The sequence below is a fragment of the Acinonyx jubatus genome, chromosome D2 (assembly GCF_027475565.1).
Source record: "Acinonyx jubatus isolate Ajub_Pintada_27869175 chromosome D2, VMU_Ajub_asm_v1.0, whole genome shotgun sequence".
NCBI classification, from domain to species: domain Eukaryota; kingdom Metazoa; phylum Chordata; class Mammalia; order Carnivora; family Felidae; genus Acinonyx; species Acinonyx jubatus.
The window spans coordinates 10,156,354-10,172,701 of NC_069393.1; the positions used below are offsets into that span (position 1 = coordinate 10,156,354).

A 16,348-nucleotide genomic window follows, 5' to 3' on the forward strand; every position below is an offset into this window, starting at 1 on the left:
TTGAGATTCTCTCTCTCCCTCTTGCTCTCTGCCCCTCCCCTGCTCACTCTTATGTGCACACTCTCAAAAATAAATAAACGTTTCTGAAAGAACTAAATTACTGAAGTTGTGGAATAAAGGCAGTACACACGCTAGGGATAGAATGTACTCACATTACAAACCTGGAATGTTTTCTACGCTACAAAAACAAAATATAAGTGAATGTTTTGAATTGTATGTCAACTAATTTGATAACTTGGCTGAAATACAAAAATTCCTAGAATCGGAAAAAATATAACAACTCAAGAAGAAATAAGCTATCTGAAAAAAAGTGTAAGAAGTAAACACACTGCAGTCATTTTAAAACTGCCCATAAAGGAAGCCCAGGTCCAGATGGTTTCACTGGTGAATTTTTAAACTCGTTTAAGTAATAATTAATATTGATTATTCAAACACTCCTGCAAACAATAGAAAAGAACACCTCCCCCCTAATTATGTGAGCCTTATATTACATCGGCACTAAACTCAGACATGATGAGAGAAGACAACTACAGTTCAATGTCTAAAACAACTAAGAGCAACATCTTTGGAATACAGACCCACAGATACTCTGCACAATACTAGTAAATGTTATCGAATAACACATTATGAAGATGACACACAAAGACCCCGTGAGATTTATCCTACTAACGCAAGGCTGGTTTATCATCTGACAATGGCAAGTGAGCACCAACAGTGCACTCTCCCTCTGATTCACTCCAGCTGGAGGGTATCTTCTCTCCGCGTTCTCCCTCTGCCTCACTCCAGCTCGCCAGTGTCTTCTGGAAAGCAGTGTGTATACTCCTCCACCATACTTGGGCACCTACTGCCTAGTGAACACTTTTAGATTCCCCAGCTCTGGTGGCCAGCATCACTTCTGCTTCCGGTCTCACAGGACTGTACATATTTGTATACTTTAAGAGATACCGTCTGAAGACCTCCCTTCCAATCAGCCTGAATCTAGATGCTGAGTGAGATCCTCCCCTTGGGACTGTGACAGGTCTTGGAATACCCTCAACTACTGAAAGCCACTACAAATAAAAGAGGCTGGTTAGACAACCATGAAAATTTGACAGGCAACCAAGAGCTAAGTCAGGGTCGAATGATAAGGTTCATCACCTACACCAGGCCATTCTTCCAATACTAGGAGAGGTGGCTGTTTTACCTAATGAACACAAACCAACACAGAGAATCAAGAAAAATACACAAAGAAATGTGTGTTCAAAACGAAAGAACAAGAAAAAAACCTAAGAATAAGTTCTTAATGGAATGGAGACAAGTGATTTACCTAATAAGGAGTTCAAAATAATAGTCATATAGATGCTCATCGAACTCAGGAGAAAACGGATGAACACGGGGAGAACCTCAACAAGAAGAAAGTACCAGAAAGTACCAAACAGAAAATACAGTAAGACAACTGAAAAATACTAGAGGAATTCAATAGCAGAACAATGAGGCAGAATGAATGAGTAATCTGCAGTCAGACAATGGAACTCACCCAATGAGAGCAGGGGGAAAAGTGAACACAGCTTAAGAGACATATGAGACAATATACAGCAGACCAACATTTGCATTATAGAAATCACAAAAGGGGATGAAAAAGAAAGGGGCAGAAAATTCACTGAGAGAAATAATAGCCGAAAACTTCCCCAAATTGGGCGGAAAAAAGGAAATCCATATCCAGGAAGCTCAGAAATTTCCAAGTAAGATGAAGTCAAAAAACCCACACTGAAACACATTATGAGATGGAGTGCCAAAAATTAAAGACACGGAGAGAATGTTAAAAGTAGCAAAAAATCCACAACTGGTTCCAGAAAAGGGAACTCTCATAAGATTATCAGATCCTTCAGCAGAAACTTTTCCAATCAGAAGGCAGTGGCATGGTATATTCAAAGAATGGGAAAGGAAAAATATTTACTGGACAACAATACACAGCAAAGTTCTCATTTAGAATCAAAGGACAAATAAATAAGTTTCCCAAACAAAAGCCAGAATTCACCAACACCAGAAAAGCCTCACAAGAAATGTTAAAGGGATTTCTTTAAGTTGAAACAAAAGAATACAAATTAGTAACTCGAAAACATATTGAAGTATAAATCTCACTGGTAAAAACAAATATATAGTGAAATTCAGAACATCCTAATGTTGTGAAGATAGTGGGTTAATCACTTACAAAAGCAGTATGCAACATAAAAGACCAAAGTACAAAAAATAACCGTAATTACTTATAATCATTAGTTAAGACATACAGAAGATTAAAAGATACAAGAATTGACATCAAAACCATAAAATAGGGAGGGGAAAATACAAACACAGAGCACTAGAATATGTTCAATCCTCAGTTGTTGTCATTTTAAAATTGACATTGTCCTGAAATACCCCATTAGACCAGATGGACTTTGCAGAGATATACAAACATTTCATCCACAAAGAAAACTTCTCAAGTACACATGAACAATTTTCAAGGATTGACCATATATTAAGACAAAAAAACAAATCCTAGCAAATTTAAGAAGACCCAAACCCAACCAAGCTTCTTTCCTGCATGAAGCTAGAAATCAATTACCAGTAAGAAAACTGGAAAATCCACAGATATGTGGAGACTAAACAACTCTCTCCTGAACAACCAATGAGTCAACAGAGAAACCAAGGGATACCTTGAGGCAAATAAAAATGGAAATACAACATATCAAAACTTAAAGGATACAGGAAAGGCAGTACTCAGACGGAAATTCATAGTGATAAACACTTACAATAAGAATCCAGAAACTTCTCAAACAAACAAACAAAAAACCTAACCTTACATCTCAAGGAACTAGAAAAAAACAAGGACATGAAACCCAAGTTAGCAGAAGGAAGGAAAATAATCATGATCAGGGCAGAAATAAATGAAATATGATCTGAAAGGATCAATAAAATTAAGAGCTGGTTCCTTGAAAAGACAAACAAAATAAACTGAATTTTTACTAGACTAACCAAGACAAAGAGGACTCAAATAAATTAAATCAGAAAAGATAAAATATTATAACTCGTACCACAGAAACACAAAGGATTTTAAGAGACTACTATGAACAATTATGTCTTAACAAATTTGACACTCTAGATGAGATGCATGAATCTCTAGAAAAATGGTCTACCAAGAGTGAATCATGATGAAATAAAACATGAAATCTGAACAGACCAATTAATACTAAGGAAACTGAATCAGGAAAAAAAGCCTCCCTAAAAATAAAGCCCCCTCCCCACACCCACCAAATAAAGCCCAGGACCAAACACCTTCACTGATGAATTCCACAAATCACCTAAAATAAAATACCATTCTCAAACTCCACCAAAAAATAGAAGAGGAGGGACATTTCCTAACTCATTTTACAAGGCCAGCATTACCATCATACCAAAACCGGACAATGATGCTACAAGAACAGAACATGACAGAATATCCCTGATGAACACAGATGCTAGAAAATATTAGCAAACTTAACGCAACAATACATTAAAAGGAAGATATACCGTAACCAAGTGTGATTTATTACAGGCACGCATGGATGGTCAAACATCCACAAATCCATCAACATGACACACATTACCAAAATAAAGGAAAAAAATCATAAGGTTATCCTTCAACAAAGTGGGGTTAAAGGGAACGCACCTCAACAGAATAATGGCCATATATAAAAAAACAAAAGCTAACAGCATACTCAATGGGGAAAAACTAAAAGCTTTTTCTCTAACATAAAGAACAAGACAAGGATGCCCATTCTTCCTACTTTTATTCAACACAGTAATGGAATTAAGTCCTAGCTGCAGAAATCAGAGAACAAAAATAAATAAATAAATGGTATCCAGGTTGCTAAAGAAGTGGAACTATCACTATGTGAAGTCATATAATATATACAAAACCGTAAAGACGCCACCAAAAAAATGTTGGCATGGATGTATGAATTAGGTTAAGATTGCAGAATAAAAAGAAAAAACAAGATATAAAAATCTGCTGCATTTCTATACACTAATAACAAAATAATAATGATAATAAATAATTAAGAAAATATTTACCTTTCCAATTGCACCAAAAATTATAAAATACCTAGAAATAAACTTAACCAAGAAGGAAAAAGATCTGTAATCTAAAAACTAGAAAACACCAATAAAAGAAATGGAAGACAACACAAACAGCTGGAAAGATATACTATACTCTTAGATTGGAAGATTAGCATTAAAATGTCCTTACTGGACTACCTGGGTGGCTCAGTCCCTTAAGCAACTGACTTCAATTCAAGTCATGATCCTATGGTTCATGAGTTCAAGCCCTGCAGTGGGCTCTTTGCTGACAGCTCAGATCCTGGAGGCTGCTTCGGATTCTGTGTCTCCCTGTCTCTCTGCCTCTCCCCCACTCATGCTCTCTCTCCGTCTCTCAGAAACGAACATTAAAAAAAAAAGTTTTTTTTAAATGTCCTTACTATTCAAAGCAATCTACATACTCAATGCAACCCCTATGAAAATACCAATAACAATTTTCACACTAGAAGAAATAATACTAAAATTTGTAGGTAGAACCACAAGAGGTTTTTTTTTTTTTTTAATATTTGTTTATTTTGAGAGAAAGAAGACACATACATGTGAGCAGGAAAGGGGCAGATAGAGAATCCCAAGCAGGCTCTGCACTGTCAGCGCAGATGCCAACACAGGCCTCGGTCTCATGAACCGTGAGATCATGACATGAGCTGAAATCAATAGTTGGACACTAAACAACAGAGCCAGCCAGGAGCCCACACAAAAAATCCTGAATAGCCAAAGCAGTCTTGAGAAGAAACAAGAAAGCAGAAGGTAGCATGCTTGCTGATTTCAAACTATACCACAAAGCTACTGTAATCAAAACCGTATGCTATTGGCATGAATCCAGACACACAGATCCATGCAACAGAACACGGAGTCCAGCAATAAACCCACATCCAAGTCAACTAATCTATGACAAAGGAGCCCAGAATATACAATAGGGAAAGGACAGTCACCACTTCAATAAACGGTGTTAGGAAATACGGACAGCCACATGCAAAAGAGTGAAATTAAACCGCTATCTTGCACCATACACAAACTCTAACTCAAAATGGATTGAAGACTGGAACACAAAACCTGAAACTATGAAAGTCCTCGAAGAAAACAGGCAGTAGGCTACACATCAATCTCGGCAGTAAGTTTTTGTATTTGACCCTAAATACAAAGGCAACAAAAGCAAAAATGAGCACGTGGGACTGCATCAAACTAAAAAGCAAAGCAGACCATCAATCAAATCAAAGACAATCCACTGAATGGGAGAAACTATTTGCAAGCATTTATCTGATAAGGGGTTAATGTCCAAAACACAACTGATATTACTCAATAAGAAAAATCAAATTTGACTTAAAATGGGCACAGGATATGAATAGACATTTTTCCAAAGAAGACATACAGACGGCCAACAGGTACTTGAAGAAAGTACTCTACGACACTCATCATCAGGGAAATGCAAATCAAAACCACAATGAGATAGCACTTCACACCTATGGGAATGACTATTCTCAAAAAGACAAAACATAACAAGTGTTTATAAGGATATGAAGACAAGGAAACCCTTAGGTACTCTTCGTGGGAGGCTGAACTGTTCTGCCACCATAGAACACAACATGGCAGTTCCTCAAAACATTAAAAATAGAACTATTATGTGATCCAGTAATTCCACTTCTGGGTATATATCTGAAGAAAATGAAAACACTAGGCTGAAAAGACATAGACATGTTTTTTCACTGTAGCACTATATAAACAAATGAAGAATACATAGTTATAAGTTAAACACATTATGCATACTATATTTTATATGTTTTACATACGTATGTATTATGTATATATACATATTATAAATATGATATACGTGTGGAATATTACGCAGTCATAAAAATTAATGAAATCTTGCCATTTGGGGACACCATGGATGGATCCTGAGGGCATTATGCAAAGTCACAGAAGTCAGACAAAGGAAGACTAATAATGTTTGATCTTGCTTACATGGAATTTGAAAAATGAAAAACACAAACACAGTGATGTTACAGATCCAGGGAACATACTGTCGGTTGACAGAGGTATGGGTTTGGGGGTAGGAGAAATGGATGTGTGACTGTGTGTATATATCAAAACGATGTATTGTCAAGACCACACACACACACACACACACACACACACACACCTTTATCAACAACTGATGCTGAGGCAACTAGATATCTACATGCAAAACAATTATACTCTTTTCTCACAACATACACAAAAGTGGGTAACAGACCTAAATGTAACAACTATTTACTTAAAGAAAATATAGGAATGAATCTTTCTGTCCTTGGGATAGACACAGCCCTTTTAGATACAACACCAAAACCAATAGTGACAAAAGATAGAACAGATAACCTGTATTTCATGAAACAAAAAACTCTTTTGCTGCAGAGTGCACAGACAAAATAGTAAAATGACAACCCAGAAACAGGAGAAAATACTTGCAAACTATATACCTAATTAGGGACTGATATACAGAATATGTAAAGAACGCTTACAACTCACCAATAAAAAGACAACTACAACTAAAATACTAATAAGGCAAATGCCTATTGAATATTAAGCTTGTATCTGGCAACCTTCCTATAAATGACTTCTATGTTGTAGGAGTGTGCCGCATTAGGATTCTTAGACAATTGAATCTCTGCAAAAAGAAGAGTTTTATTTCTTCCCTTGTCACCTTTCATATCCATTTTGTTGCATTACCTAGGATTTCTAGTAAGATGTCAAATAAGAGTGGTGAAACCGGATGGCCCTAACTTGCTCCTGATCTTAGAGAGAAAGCACCCAGTTTCTCTTTATTATATGTGATGTTAACAGATTTTTTGGTAGATGTTTTTCATCAACTTGAGGAAATTCTCTATTCCTAGTTTGCTGAATTTTAATCATACATGGATTCTGTTAAATGCTTCTTCTGCATCAAAGGATCCTATCAAAGGATCATACAGTTTTGCTTTCTGCAGCTTACTGATGGGATGGATTATGTTAATTGATTTTTGAATGTTGAATGAGCTTGCAGGCTTGGAATAAATCCTAATTTGTCATGGCATATATTTCTTTTCCTACACCGTTGGACTTTATTTGGAGTTCTGCATCTATATTCCTAAGAATTATTTGTAGTTTTTCTTCCAAGAGCGACCATCTGCTTTTGGGATTAAGGAAACAATTCTTTGGCCTTAAAGAAAGAGTGGAAAAGTTCCCTCTAACTACAAATCATCCCTAGGAATTTACAAAAAGGCCACTCGAGGTAATAAATAAATTCAGAAAAGCTGTAAGCCACAATATAACCACCCCCAAATCAGGTGAGGCTTCTATGCAACTGCAATCAACAATCTGAAAGGAAATTAATAAAGCAATTTTATGTATAACAGCATCTTTGTCAGCCTATGGTACATTATACTGATTGTTTGTTTCTGGAATGCTAAACCACTTTTACATGCTCTGGATATAAACAACTCAGTCACGGTGTAGGACTCTGTTTATACACCACTGTTTTCTACTTGCTAATATTTTGCCAAGGATTATGCAGGTAACTACTTGAGAGTATTTCTAAGTGTACACTTCATACATTTTTTTGGTGGTTGTTCGAGGTATTTGAGTCCATTTCTAGGTAAAAGGCACATATATGATTCATCACATTCTTCTCAGATCAACATTTTACCAACTCAAGGGAAATGTAAAACTTCAATTCCATCCAAATCCCTTTATTATATATTTTAAATGTAATTATGTATTTTCCCCACACATGGAGCATCAAATCATAGGATATTTCTACATTTTGCTTCAACAATCAAATATGATTTCAGAAAATTATGAGGAGGAAACTCCATTATATTTATCCTTATTTTTTCCACTTCCAATGTTCATTCTTTTCTGAAGTTCCAACATTCTTGTGTTATTTCCTTTCTATTCAGAGGAGTTCCTCTAGCCATTTTTAGAAGTTAAGTTTGCTAGGGACACCTGGCTGGGTCAGAGGGTTGAGCGTCTGACTTCGGCTCGGGTCATGATCTCAAGGTCTGTGAGTTCGAGCCCCACGTCGGGCTCTGGCGACCGCTCAGAGTCTGGAGCCTGTTTTGGGTTCTGTGTCTCCTGTTCTCTCTGCTCCTCCCCTGCTTGTGCTTTATCTCTGTTTCTCAAAAGTAAATACATGTTACAAAAATTTTTTTAATAAATCAGTAAAAGTTAAGTTTCCCAACATTTTCTCTTAGTTTTCCTTTGTATGATAACTTCAGCTCTCCTTTCATGAATATATCTTCACAAGATACCAGTTTTGCCTGAAAGTTCTTTTCCTTCAGTACTCAGAAAAAAAGGCATCGTTTCCCTCTAGCTTCCATGCTTTTGGCTGAAACATCCACTATCATGTCCAAAGAAAAGGAGATGTTTCTCTCCGGCTACGTTGAAACATTCTCTTGTTTTTAGAAATGTAATCATGACATGCCATTGGCGTGGATCCCTTTGCATTAATCTTACTTGGAGTTCACGCAGATTCTTCAATGAGTACTTTTAGCTCTACTGCCCAACTTGGGAAGTTTTCAACCATTATTCTTTAAAATCCTTCAAGTCCCACCCCCCTTCCCTTTCTGTTACTCTTCTTCCTGACACACAGAGATTCCACCCTCCTCTCGTTACCTCCACGCCTTCCAATCTGGACTGACCATAATCACCCTTAAGGAAAACGACAAGCGTCCTCTAGCGACATCTGTAGTGCTTATGCTCTTCCCGATATCTTCTCCAGGGGCGAGAACGATCTTATAAACATAAACTACACATTGCTTGTTAACCAAAATATACTAAAGAGGATAACATTAATAACTTTAATAAGATTTATGATATTTACCTTGTGGACCACAACTGCCTGACGTCATTTCCTGTCCCACACTCATCAATCACTCACTCCCCTCTGGCCACTGTGACTTTTTTTTTTTTTCCGCTATTTCCCAAAAAACACCAAACACATTCCTGCTCATTGGCTTAGTGGGTGCTATTTCCCTTGCTGAGAAGAGGCAGAAACCACCCAACTCACACAAACATTTCACTCAAATCCTGCTCTAACGGTGGCTGATCTGCTACTTTAGGTCTCCCCTGACTACTCTTCTTAAAGCAGCACAATTTAACTCTGCTCGAATTTCCAAGGTCATTTTATACCACTACACAGCGTTAATACGCAGAAGTATCTCCTTCTAGTGCTACTTTTTAAATGCATGAGACATATAAGTGTATAAATTCAACGTGCACGTTAGTTTCAGACAATTATAAACTGTATTAGGACTGCTACTGTGCCAATGATCAGCACCTTTATTATGTTACACAATTCCCATGCCTTATTAGTGATTGGAACGATTCAGTTCTGGTGTCTGGGCAAGTGTGATGACCGCAATTCGATACTGTCTGCATTCTTGATATGGTATCCGCCATCTCTACGGCTTACTTATCTCTTCCGATCTTGTCCTTTCCCTCCTTTCCCACACCCCATCCCCTGGGAACCACCACATTACCCTCCGTTATCATGAGTTTGCCTTTTCCAGATTCCAGATATAAGTGACACCACACGGTAACTGTCTTTCTCTTAAAGTGGCAGGATGTCATTTCTCATGACCGAATACTACTACTCTCTTTTCTTTCTTTAGCCATTCATGAACTGACGAGCACGCAGATTGTGTCCAGATCTGGCTATTGTCAATAAGGCCGTGATACACAGGAATGTGTATATTCTCTTCGATATCCTCTTTTCATTTTCTTCGGGTATGTTCCCAAGTACAACTGCGGGATCCTAGGACAGTTCTATATTTAACTGCTTGAGGAATCTCCACACCCTTTTCCACAGTAGGTGAACCAATTTACATCACCACCACCGACAGTGCACAAGACTTCCCTTTTCTCCTCATCCTCGCCAACACTTGTTCTCTCTTGTCTTCTTGGTGCTAGCCATTCTAAATGGTGTGATGTGGCTCGGATGCGCATCTCCCTCACGTTAGTGATGTTGACCACCTCTGCATGAATCTCTTGGCCACTAGTGCTACTTGTACAAAGTCACTGGCACATTATTCTTTCACTGCTATGGCATTTATTAATTGTTTTTAATCAAAAAAATGTTTTTAACATTTATTAATTTTTGAGAGAGAGAGACAGAGCACGAGTCGGGGAGAGCCAAGAGAGAGGAAGACACAGAATCTGAAGCAAGTTCCAGGCTCTGAGCTGTCAGCACAGAGCCCGATGCAGGGCTCGACTCATGGACAGCAAGATCATGACCTGAGCTGAAGTCAGACGCTCAACTGACTGAGCCACCCACGCGCCTCTCACTACTATGGTATTTAGACAACAGCAAGCACTCAAAAATTATTTAGGTCGGAAAATCAGTGTATGAAACAATGCCTGGGAACAGCAGGAATGCAGTGCAACAACGCAGGTAAGGTCGGGGCTGACACGGCTTTGAGAAACACAGACTCATGCAGGAAAACGATGGCAAAGGGGAGGAAGGCAAAGATTGGTCTGTTGACAAATGTAAGAATGGTGAATATTCAAAACGTGAATCAAACAGGAGAACATTTTTCGTGAGAGCAGAATCTGGAGGTTTGGTTCAATAACCAGTATTCTCAGTCACTCACTGGATTATGACTTCTAAACAGACACCTTAAAAACACATTCCAAAGTTGTCCAGCCCTGGGTTAATCATGGGAAGATAATAAATGTCCTGATGTTCATCGGTGCCGTATGTATCAACTCACCTGGGAGGCTCTGGCTTGGGAATTCTTCCTCCGATATCCATGGCTCCTCTCCTTGCTCCAGCCTGAAGATCACCTCTGGTTTGGTAGCACAGGACCCTGTCAACGTGAAATCATTCAGGATTCAGACCAGGTGGCCTAGACTTCAGGGCCTCTGGAAGAGGAGGAAGCCGCTGCAGCTGCTCAGTGAAGAAGCCACGGAACACTTCACTGGAGAGGTAAACACAACTACCTTCCTGGTGCCCAATGGCGGTCAATCGGCAACGACTCCTGAATTCCAATCTTAAATATCATTCAACGCGGCACAGAGCCTATACGCCTCATAATTAACACAATCAAAACATGCTACTTGGAATTACATAAAAACAGTCCTTACCCACTGAGACAAGGTGGCTGTAGTTCTCCAGCATCACGTCCCTGTACAGGGACCTCTGACTTGAGTCCAAGCACTGCCACTCCTCCTGGGTGAAGCCCACGGTCACATCCTTAAATGATACTGATCCCTGGGATTTCTGTTCAATCTGAAATGTTCACAATTGGGTGACATGGAAAAGCTGTATGGGAACCAATCCTTCTCACGATTACCAAAATAGTCTGCAGAAGGTGTGTTTGGCTTTAGGCTTTGAGGGGAGACGAGAAATCTAACCAACACTATGCCATTGCTTCAGGGTATTATTAATGTAAAAATCACCAAATCCCACAATGTATCCGGAACTGTTCCAATTCTTAGAAATGCTAAGATTAATAAAACTGTTCTTGTATTCAAGGAGCACATATTCTGATAAGAAAACATGCAGTAACAGCTTACAATGCCTAAGGTGAAGTATGCACAAGATAGACTAAAACAAACGAGCAGCAAAATTAGCTCTCTGTGGGGCCTCACTGAAGAACGGCTGTTGGAGAAGAAGAACCCCGTACTCTCATGAACACAGGGTCGTGGTCCCCGGTGAAAGCAAAGCTGGGGCTCCATTAACACATTTGCGAAATGAGAAGAGGGCAAATGGCGGAGGAAAAGTTGAGAATCCAGCCTGGATCTGTGATGACAAGAAGTGCCAGAAAGGAATTCATGGAATGGATCACAGAAAAATTAGACCGAGTCTTCAATGTGTGATCACTTTCTACTTGAAAGAATATTTTGGAGTACTGGGGCGCCCGGGTGGCTCAGTTGGTTGAGCGTCCGACTTCGACTCAGGTCATGATCTCACAGTTTGTGAGTTCGAGCCCCGCGCTGGGCTCTGCTGACAGCTCGGAGCCTGGAGCCAGCTTCGGATTCTGTGTCTCCCTCTCTCCCGCCCCTTCCCTGCTCATGATCCGTCTCTCTCTGTCTCTCAAAAATGAATAAACATTAAAAAAAGTAAAAAAAAAAAAAAAAAAAAAAGAACACTTTTGAGTACTATCGAAGTTGATATTTATGAATTACATAAATATACTATCAATACATTCTGTTACAAATTTTTATCCTCCAGTTTAAAAGGCAAAAGCTGAGGGGTGCCTGGGTGGCTAAGTTGGTTAAATGTCCGAGTTCGGCTCAGGTCATGATCTCCCTGTTCCATGGGTTTGAACCCCGCATTGTGTTCTGTATGGACAGCATGAAGCCTGCTTGGGATTCTATGTCTCCCTCTCTCTGCTCCTCCCCAACTCATGTTCTGTCTTTGTCTCTCTCTCTCTCTGTCTCAAAAATAAACGTAAAAAAGTTAAAAAATATATGTAAATAACGTGTTTCTACCTGTTGATGCAGCTACGTATTGTGAGTATAAAGGCTGAGGTTCCATAAGTATCTGAAGTGGGAGAATACACTGAGACATGACAAGTCTATGAAGAAGTGAGGTGGAGCAAGATGATAAAATCAGCAGCACACAAAGATCTTCCTGAGTCATTTGCAAAACCAGTAGGCACCTCAGGAACCACTGAGAACACTTCCAGTATCATTTGTAATGTGAGTTCCGGTTCCCACATTTCAAGTAGCAAATTGGCAGAAGAGGCATCTCCTGGTAGACTCGGACTCAAGAGATCTCAAATTTGTCCACTTCTCAAACTGCATTTTCTGCAAATGAACTATTCTATATAGATCCTGAATGTAAATCCTTATACGCTTCTGTAGTTTCAGTACCTACAGCATAAAGGTGCTGTAGGATTGCACTAGCTAATCCAGAAAACTTACTTAACGTAGTATTATCCAGGCACATAATTAGAATTCACCAATCAAGAGATATATTTGATTCCAAATCATTCCTGACATACCAGCTCTGTCCTTTAATGAAACTGCTTCAAGAATTTTTTTTAGGTTTCTTTATTTATTTTGAGAGAGAGAAAGAGAGAGCACGAGCAGGGGAGGGGCAGAGAGAAAGGGACAGAGAGGATCCCAAGCAGGCTCCATGCTGTGAGAGTGGAGCCCCAAGCACGGCTCCATCCCAGGAACCATGAGATCATGACCTAGACTGAAATCAAGAGAAGGATGCTAAAGCCACTGAGCCACCCAGGTGCCCCATGAAACTGTCTGAAAAACAGTATTACAAATATTCTTCATTAAGGAAAACAAAATACTTCAGAGGGCTTCCACAAAATACGGGATAGCAGAAGATGACTGAAGTAAATGTAAAGGTCAAATTGCAGTAATAATAAAGGTCCTTTCATATATTAATAGAAAATTACAAACTATAACCACAATTTAAACTTAAATGATAATTAGTATTAGAATAAAAATTAAATACTGAACCACTCTAGAAGGAGTAACTTTAAACTGTATCATCAAAGGTCACTTGATAAATCATGTGACCACTGACAAACCACTCACAAAATATTTTTTCCCTTCTCCAGTAGGTCCAGTGCCCCAGCCTGCCCCTGTGGGTACATCACAACTCCTGCCCACTGACATCAAGCTGGGCCACGTGACTTGCTTTGTCCAATGAAAAGTGGTACAAGGGAAATGTGTCACTTCAGGGAGAAGTTTTCAGAGACATCATCCTTCATCCTTGACCCCACAATGCACAGCACAGGGAACAGAGCCACGCCTTAGTCCCTAAGATCACAGACACAAACAAAAAATAAATTTAGGAATCCTTTGTTACGACACAAGCTGACTGATGCAGTGTTGAAAAAACAAAACAAAATAATCCAATAAAATACAAACGAACAACCTCTAGAGACCACTTGTGTATACAACAGGCTTGAGCAGTCAAAGCTTGAGGAAAGCAAAAGGATCCACAGCGACCACGACCACGACCACCAAGCTGACATGAACAGGCTCATTAAGCCACAGGCCCTCACTGACCAATGGGCTGCCCACGGCAGGCATAGTGCCTAAGATTACCAAAAAAGGGGGAAAAGTTACAGCTACTCTAGAACTACAGCCCCTCACCACCGCCTAGTAGCAGACGGTCTCCCCTTTGCCATCTTGCCCGCTGCTCCCTTGCAGGATATCCAGTAAACTTCTATTTCTTCTGTTCTGTCTTGAGTGAATTCTTCACTGGCGCCTGCCGGCTCCCACTCAATCGGGATGCCCCACACAACCAAGAAAAAGCATAGGGAAGAAATACATTGTCAGATGGAGGGACTAAAGCCTAACAAGAACAAATACAAATGGGTTACGTCACCCAATACAAAAAACAATTATGTTATTTTAGGCTTGAAAATCTTGTCTTTTCATTTTTAACCAGAAATGAAAAATCATGAGGAAAACAAAACAGGATCCCCACCGTAGGACTTACAGTAACGTCAAAATCACGTGAGTTTCTTTTAATGCCCTACACAGTTCTAAGAGTTTCTCCTTATAAAGAGCGATGTCTCATTCTTAGAATCCTCACCAGCTGGCACACATTAGGACACGTACTAACTATTCATAAATGGTTAATGAACGAAGTGAACGAAGGCCTAATTAAGGTACGTTACAGGGAATACGAACTGCAGCGAAAGGGAGACTTATTTCAGTGATAAAAACAGTTGCAGTCAAATGGAACAGAACAGAAACCCCCCAATAAACCCACGCATATATGGTCGACTGATTTTTGACAGGGTTGCAAAAATACACAATGGGGAAAGGATAGTCTCTTTGGTAAATGGTGACAGGAAAATGGGATACCAACACGCAAAAGAATGAAACTATACCCCTATCTTACACCACTCATACAAATTAACTTGAAATGAATCAGACTTAAACATAAGAACTGATACCATACAATTCCTAGAAGAAAACATAGGGGAGAAGCTCAACATTGTTCTCTAGGATGATGTTTTCTTTGGATAAGATGCCAAAAGCAAGGCAACAAAAGCTCAAACAAGACTTTATCGAACTTAAGAGCCCTGCCCAGCAAACAGTCCATGAACTGGAAAGTAACCTACAGAATGGGAAAATATATTCGCAAATCATGTATCTGATAAGACATTAATATCCAAAATGTATAAATAACTCATACAACTCAAAAACCAAAAAGCAAATAATCCAATTAAAATGAGCAAAGGACCTGAACAGACATTTTTCCAAAGACCTACAAACGGCCAATATGTACATGCAAAGGTGCTCAATATCATGAACCATCAAGGAAATGCAAATCAAAACCACAATGAGATATCTCTTTCACACCTCTCAGAATGGCTATTATCAAAAAGACAAGAAATGACAAATGGCAAGACTGTGGCGTGAAGGGAACCTCATTCACTGTTGGTGAGAATGTAAACTGGTGCTGCCACCTTGGAAAACACTATGGTGGTCCCTCAAAAAATTAAAAATGGAACTACCAGATAATCTAGCAATCCAATTCTAGGCACAAATCCAAAAGAAATGGAATCAAAACTGCAAAAGACACCTGTAATCCCCTGTTCACTGCAACATTATTGATAGTAGATGAGGCATGAGGCTTAGAGTTCATCAACAGAGGAATGGGGTAAAGATAATGCGTGTATACATACATGCATATATAATATATACATAAACGCGCGCGCGCACACACACACACACACACACACACACACACACACACAATGGAATACTATTCAACCATAAAAACAAAGGAAACCTGCCACTTGAGACAATATGGACAGACCTTGAGGGCATTATGCTAAATGAAGTAAGTCAGAGAGAAAACAAATATCATACACTATAACTCACCATAAAGCCAATTTCATAGAAACAGAGTATAAAATGGGGACTGCCAGAGGCTGGGAGAAAGAGGAAAAAAATGGGATGTTGTAAGCCAGGGTGATGAGTTCGAGCCCCACATTTCGTGCAGAGCCTACTTAACAGTGAAGAAAGAAAAGAAGAGAGGGAAATGAACTAACTCCAGGTAAAGATGTCCTTACCTATGAATGAATACCTAAGAAAGAAGTAGAAAGAAAATAAAACACAATCTTGGGGAGAAAGCAGGAGGAAATACTCAAGAATTCTTGTTATGAATTCAACATATCTTTGACACTAAATACTAAATGCTAACAAGAACATGTCCCCCACCAGGAAAAAATACCTCATTGCTCAATGTCTCTCATGGACACAGATACATAATTCTAAAACAAAATATTGCCATGACCCAGTTAGGTTT

General features: G+C 39.1%; 1 protein-coding gene across 16 annotated transcripts in view; it reads right to left on the minus strand.

Moving 5' to 3' along the window:
* The window catches only part of LOC106982520 (zinc finger protein 37A-like), a 179,105-nt gene that overhangs the window by 112,108 nt on the left and 50,649 nt on the right, over positions 1-16,348 (minus strand). For 14 of the 16 annotated variants that reach the window (XM_053206946.1, XM_053206944.1, XM_053206945.1 and 11 more), the window contains 2 exons: positions 11,194-11,338; positions 10,821-10,916 (listed from right to left, as the gene is read on the minus strand). The exons of 1 other annotated variant lie outside the window; for it this stretch is intronic. In XM_053206946.1, the coding sequence (XP_053062921.1) occupies positions 10,821-10,916; positions 11,194-11,338 (241 nt within the window). Of the gene's footprint in view, positions 1-10,820; positions 10,917-11,193; positions 11,339-16,348 lie in introns of those variants that run through there. One more of the 16 variants, XM_053206951.1, reaches the window with a different exon arrangement.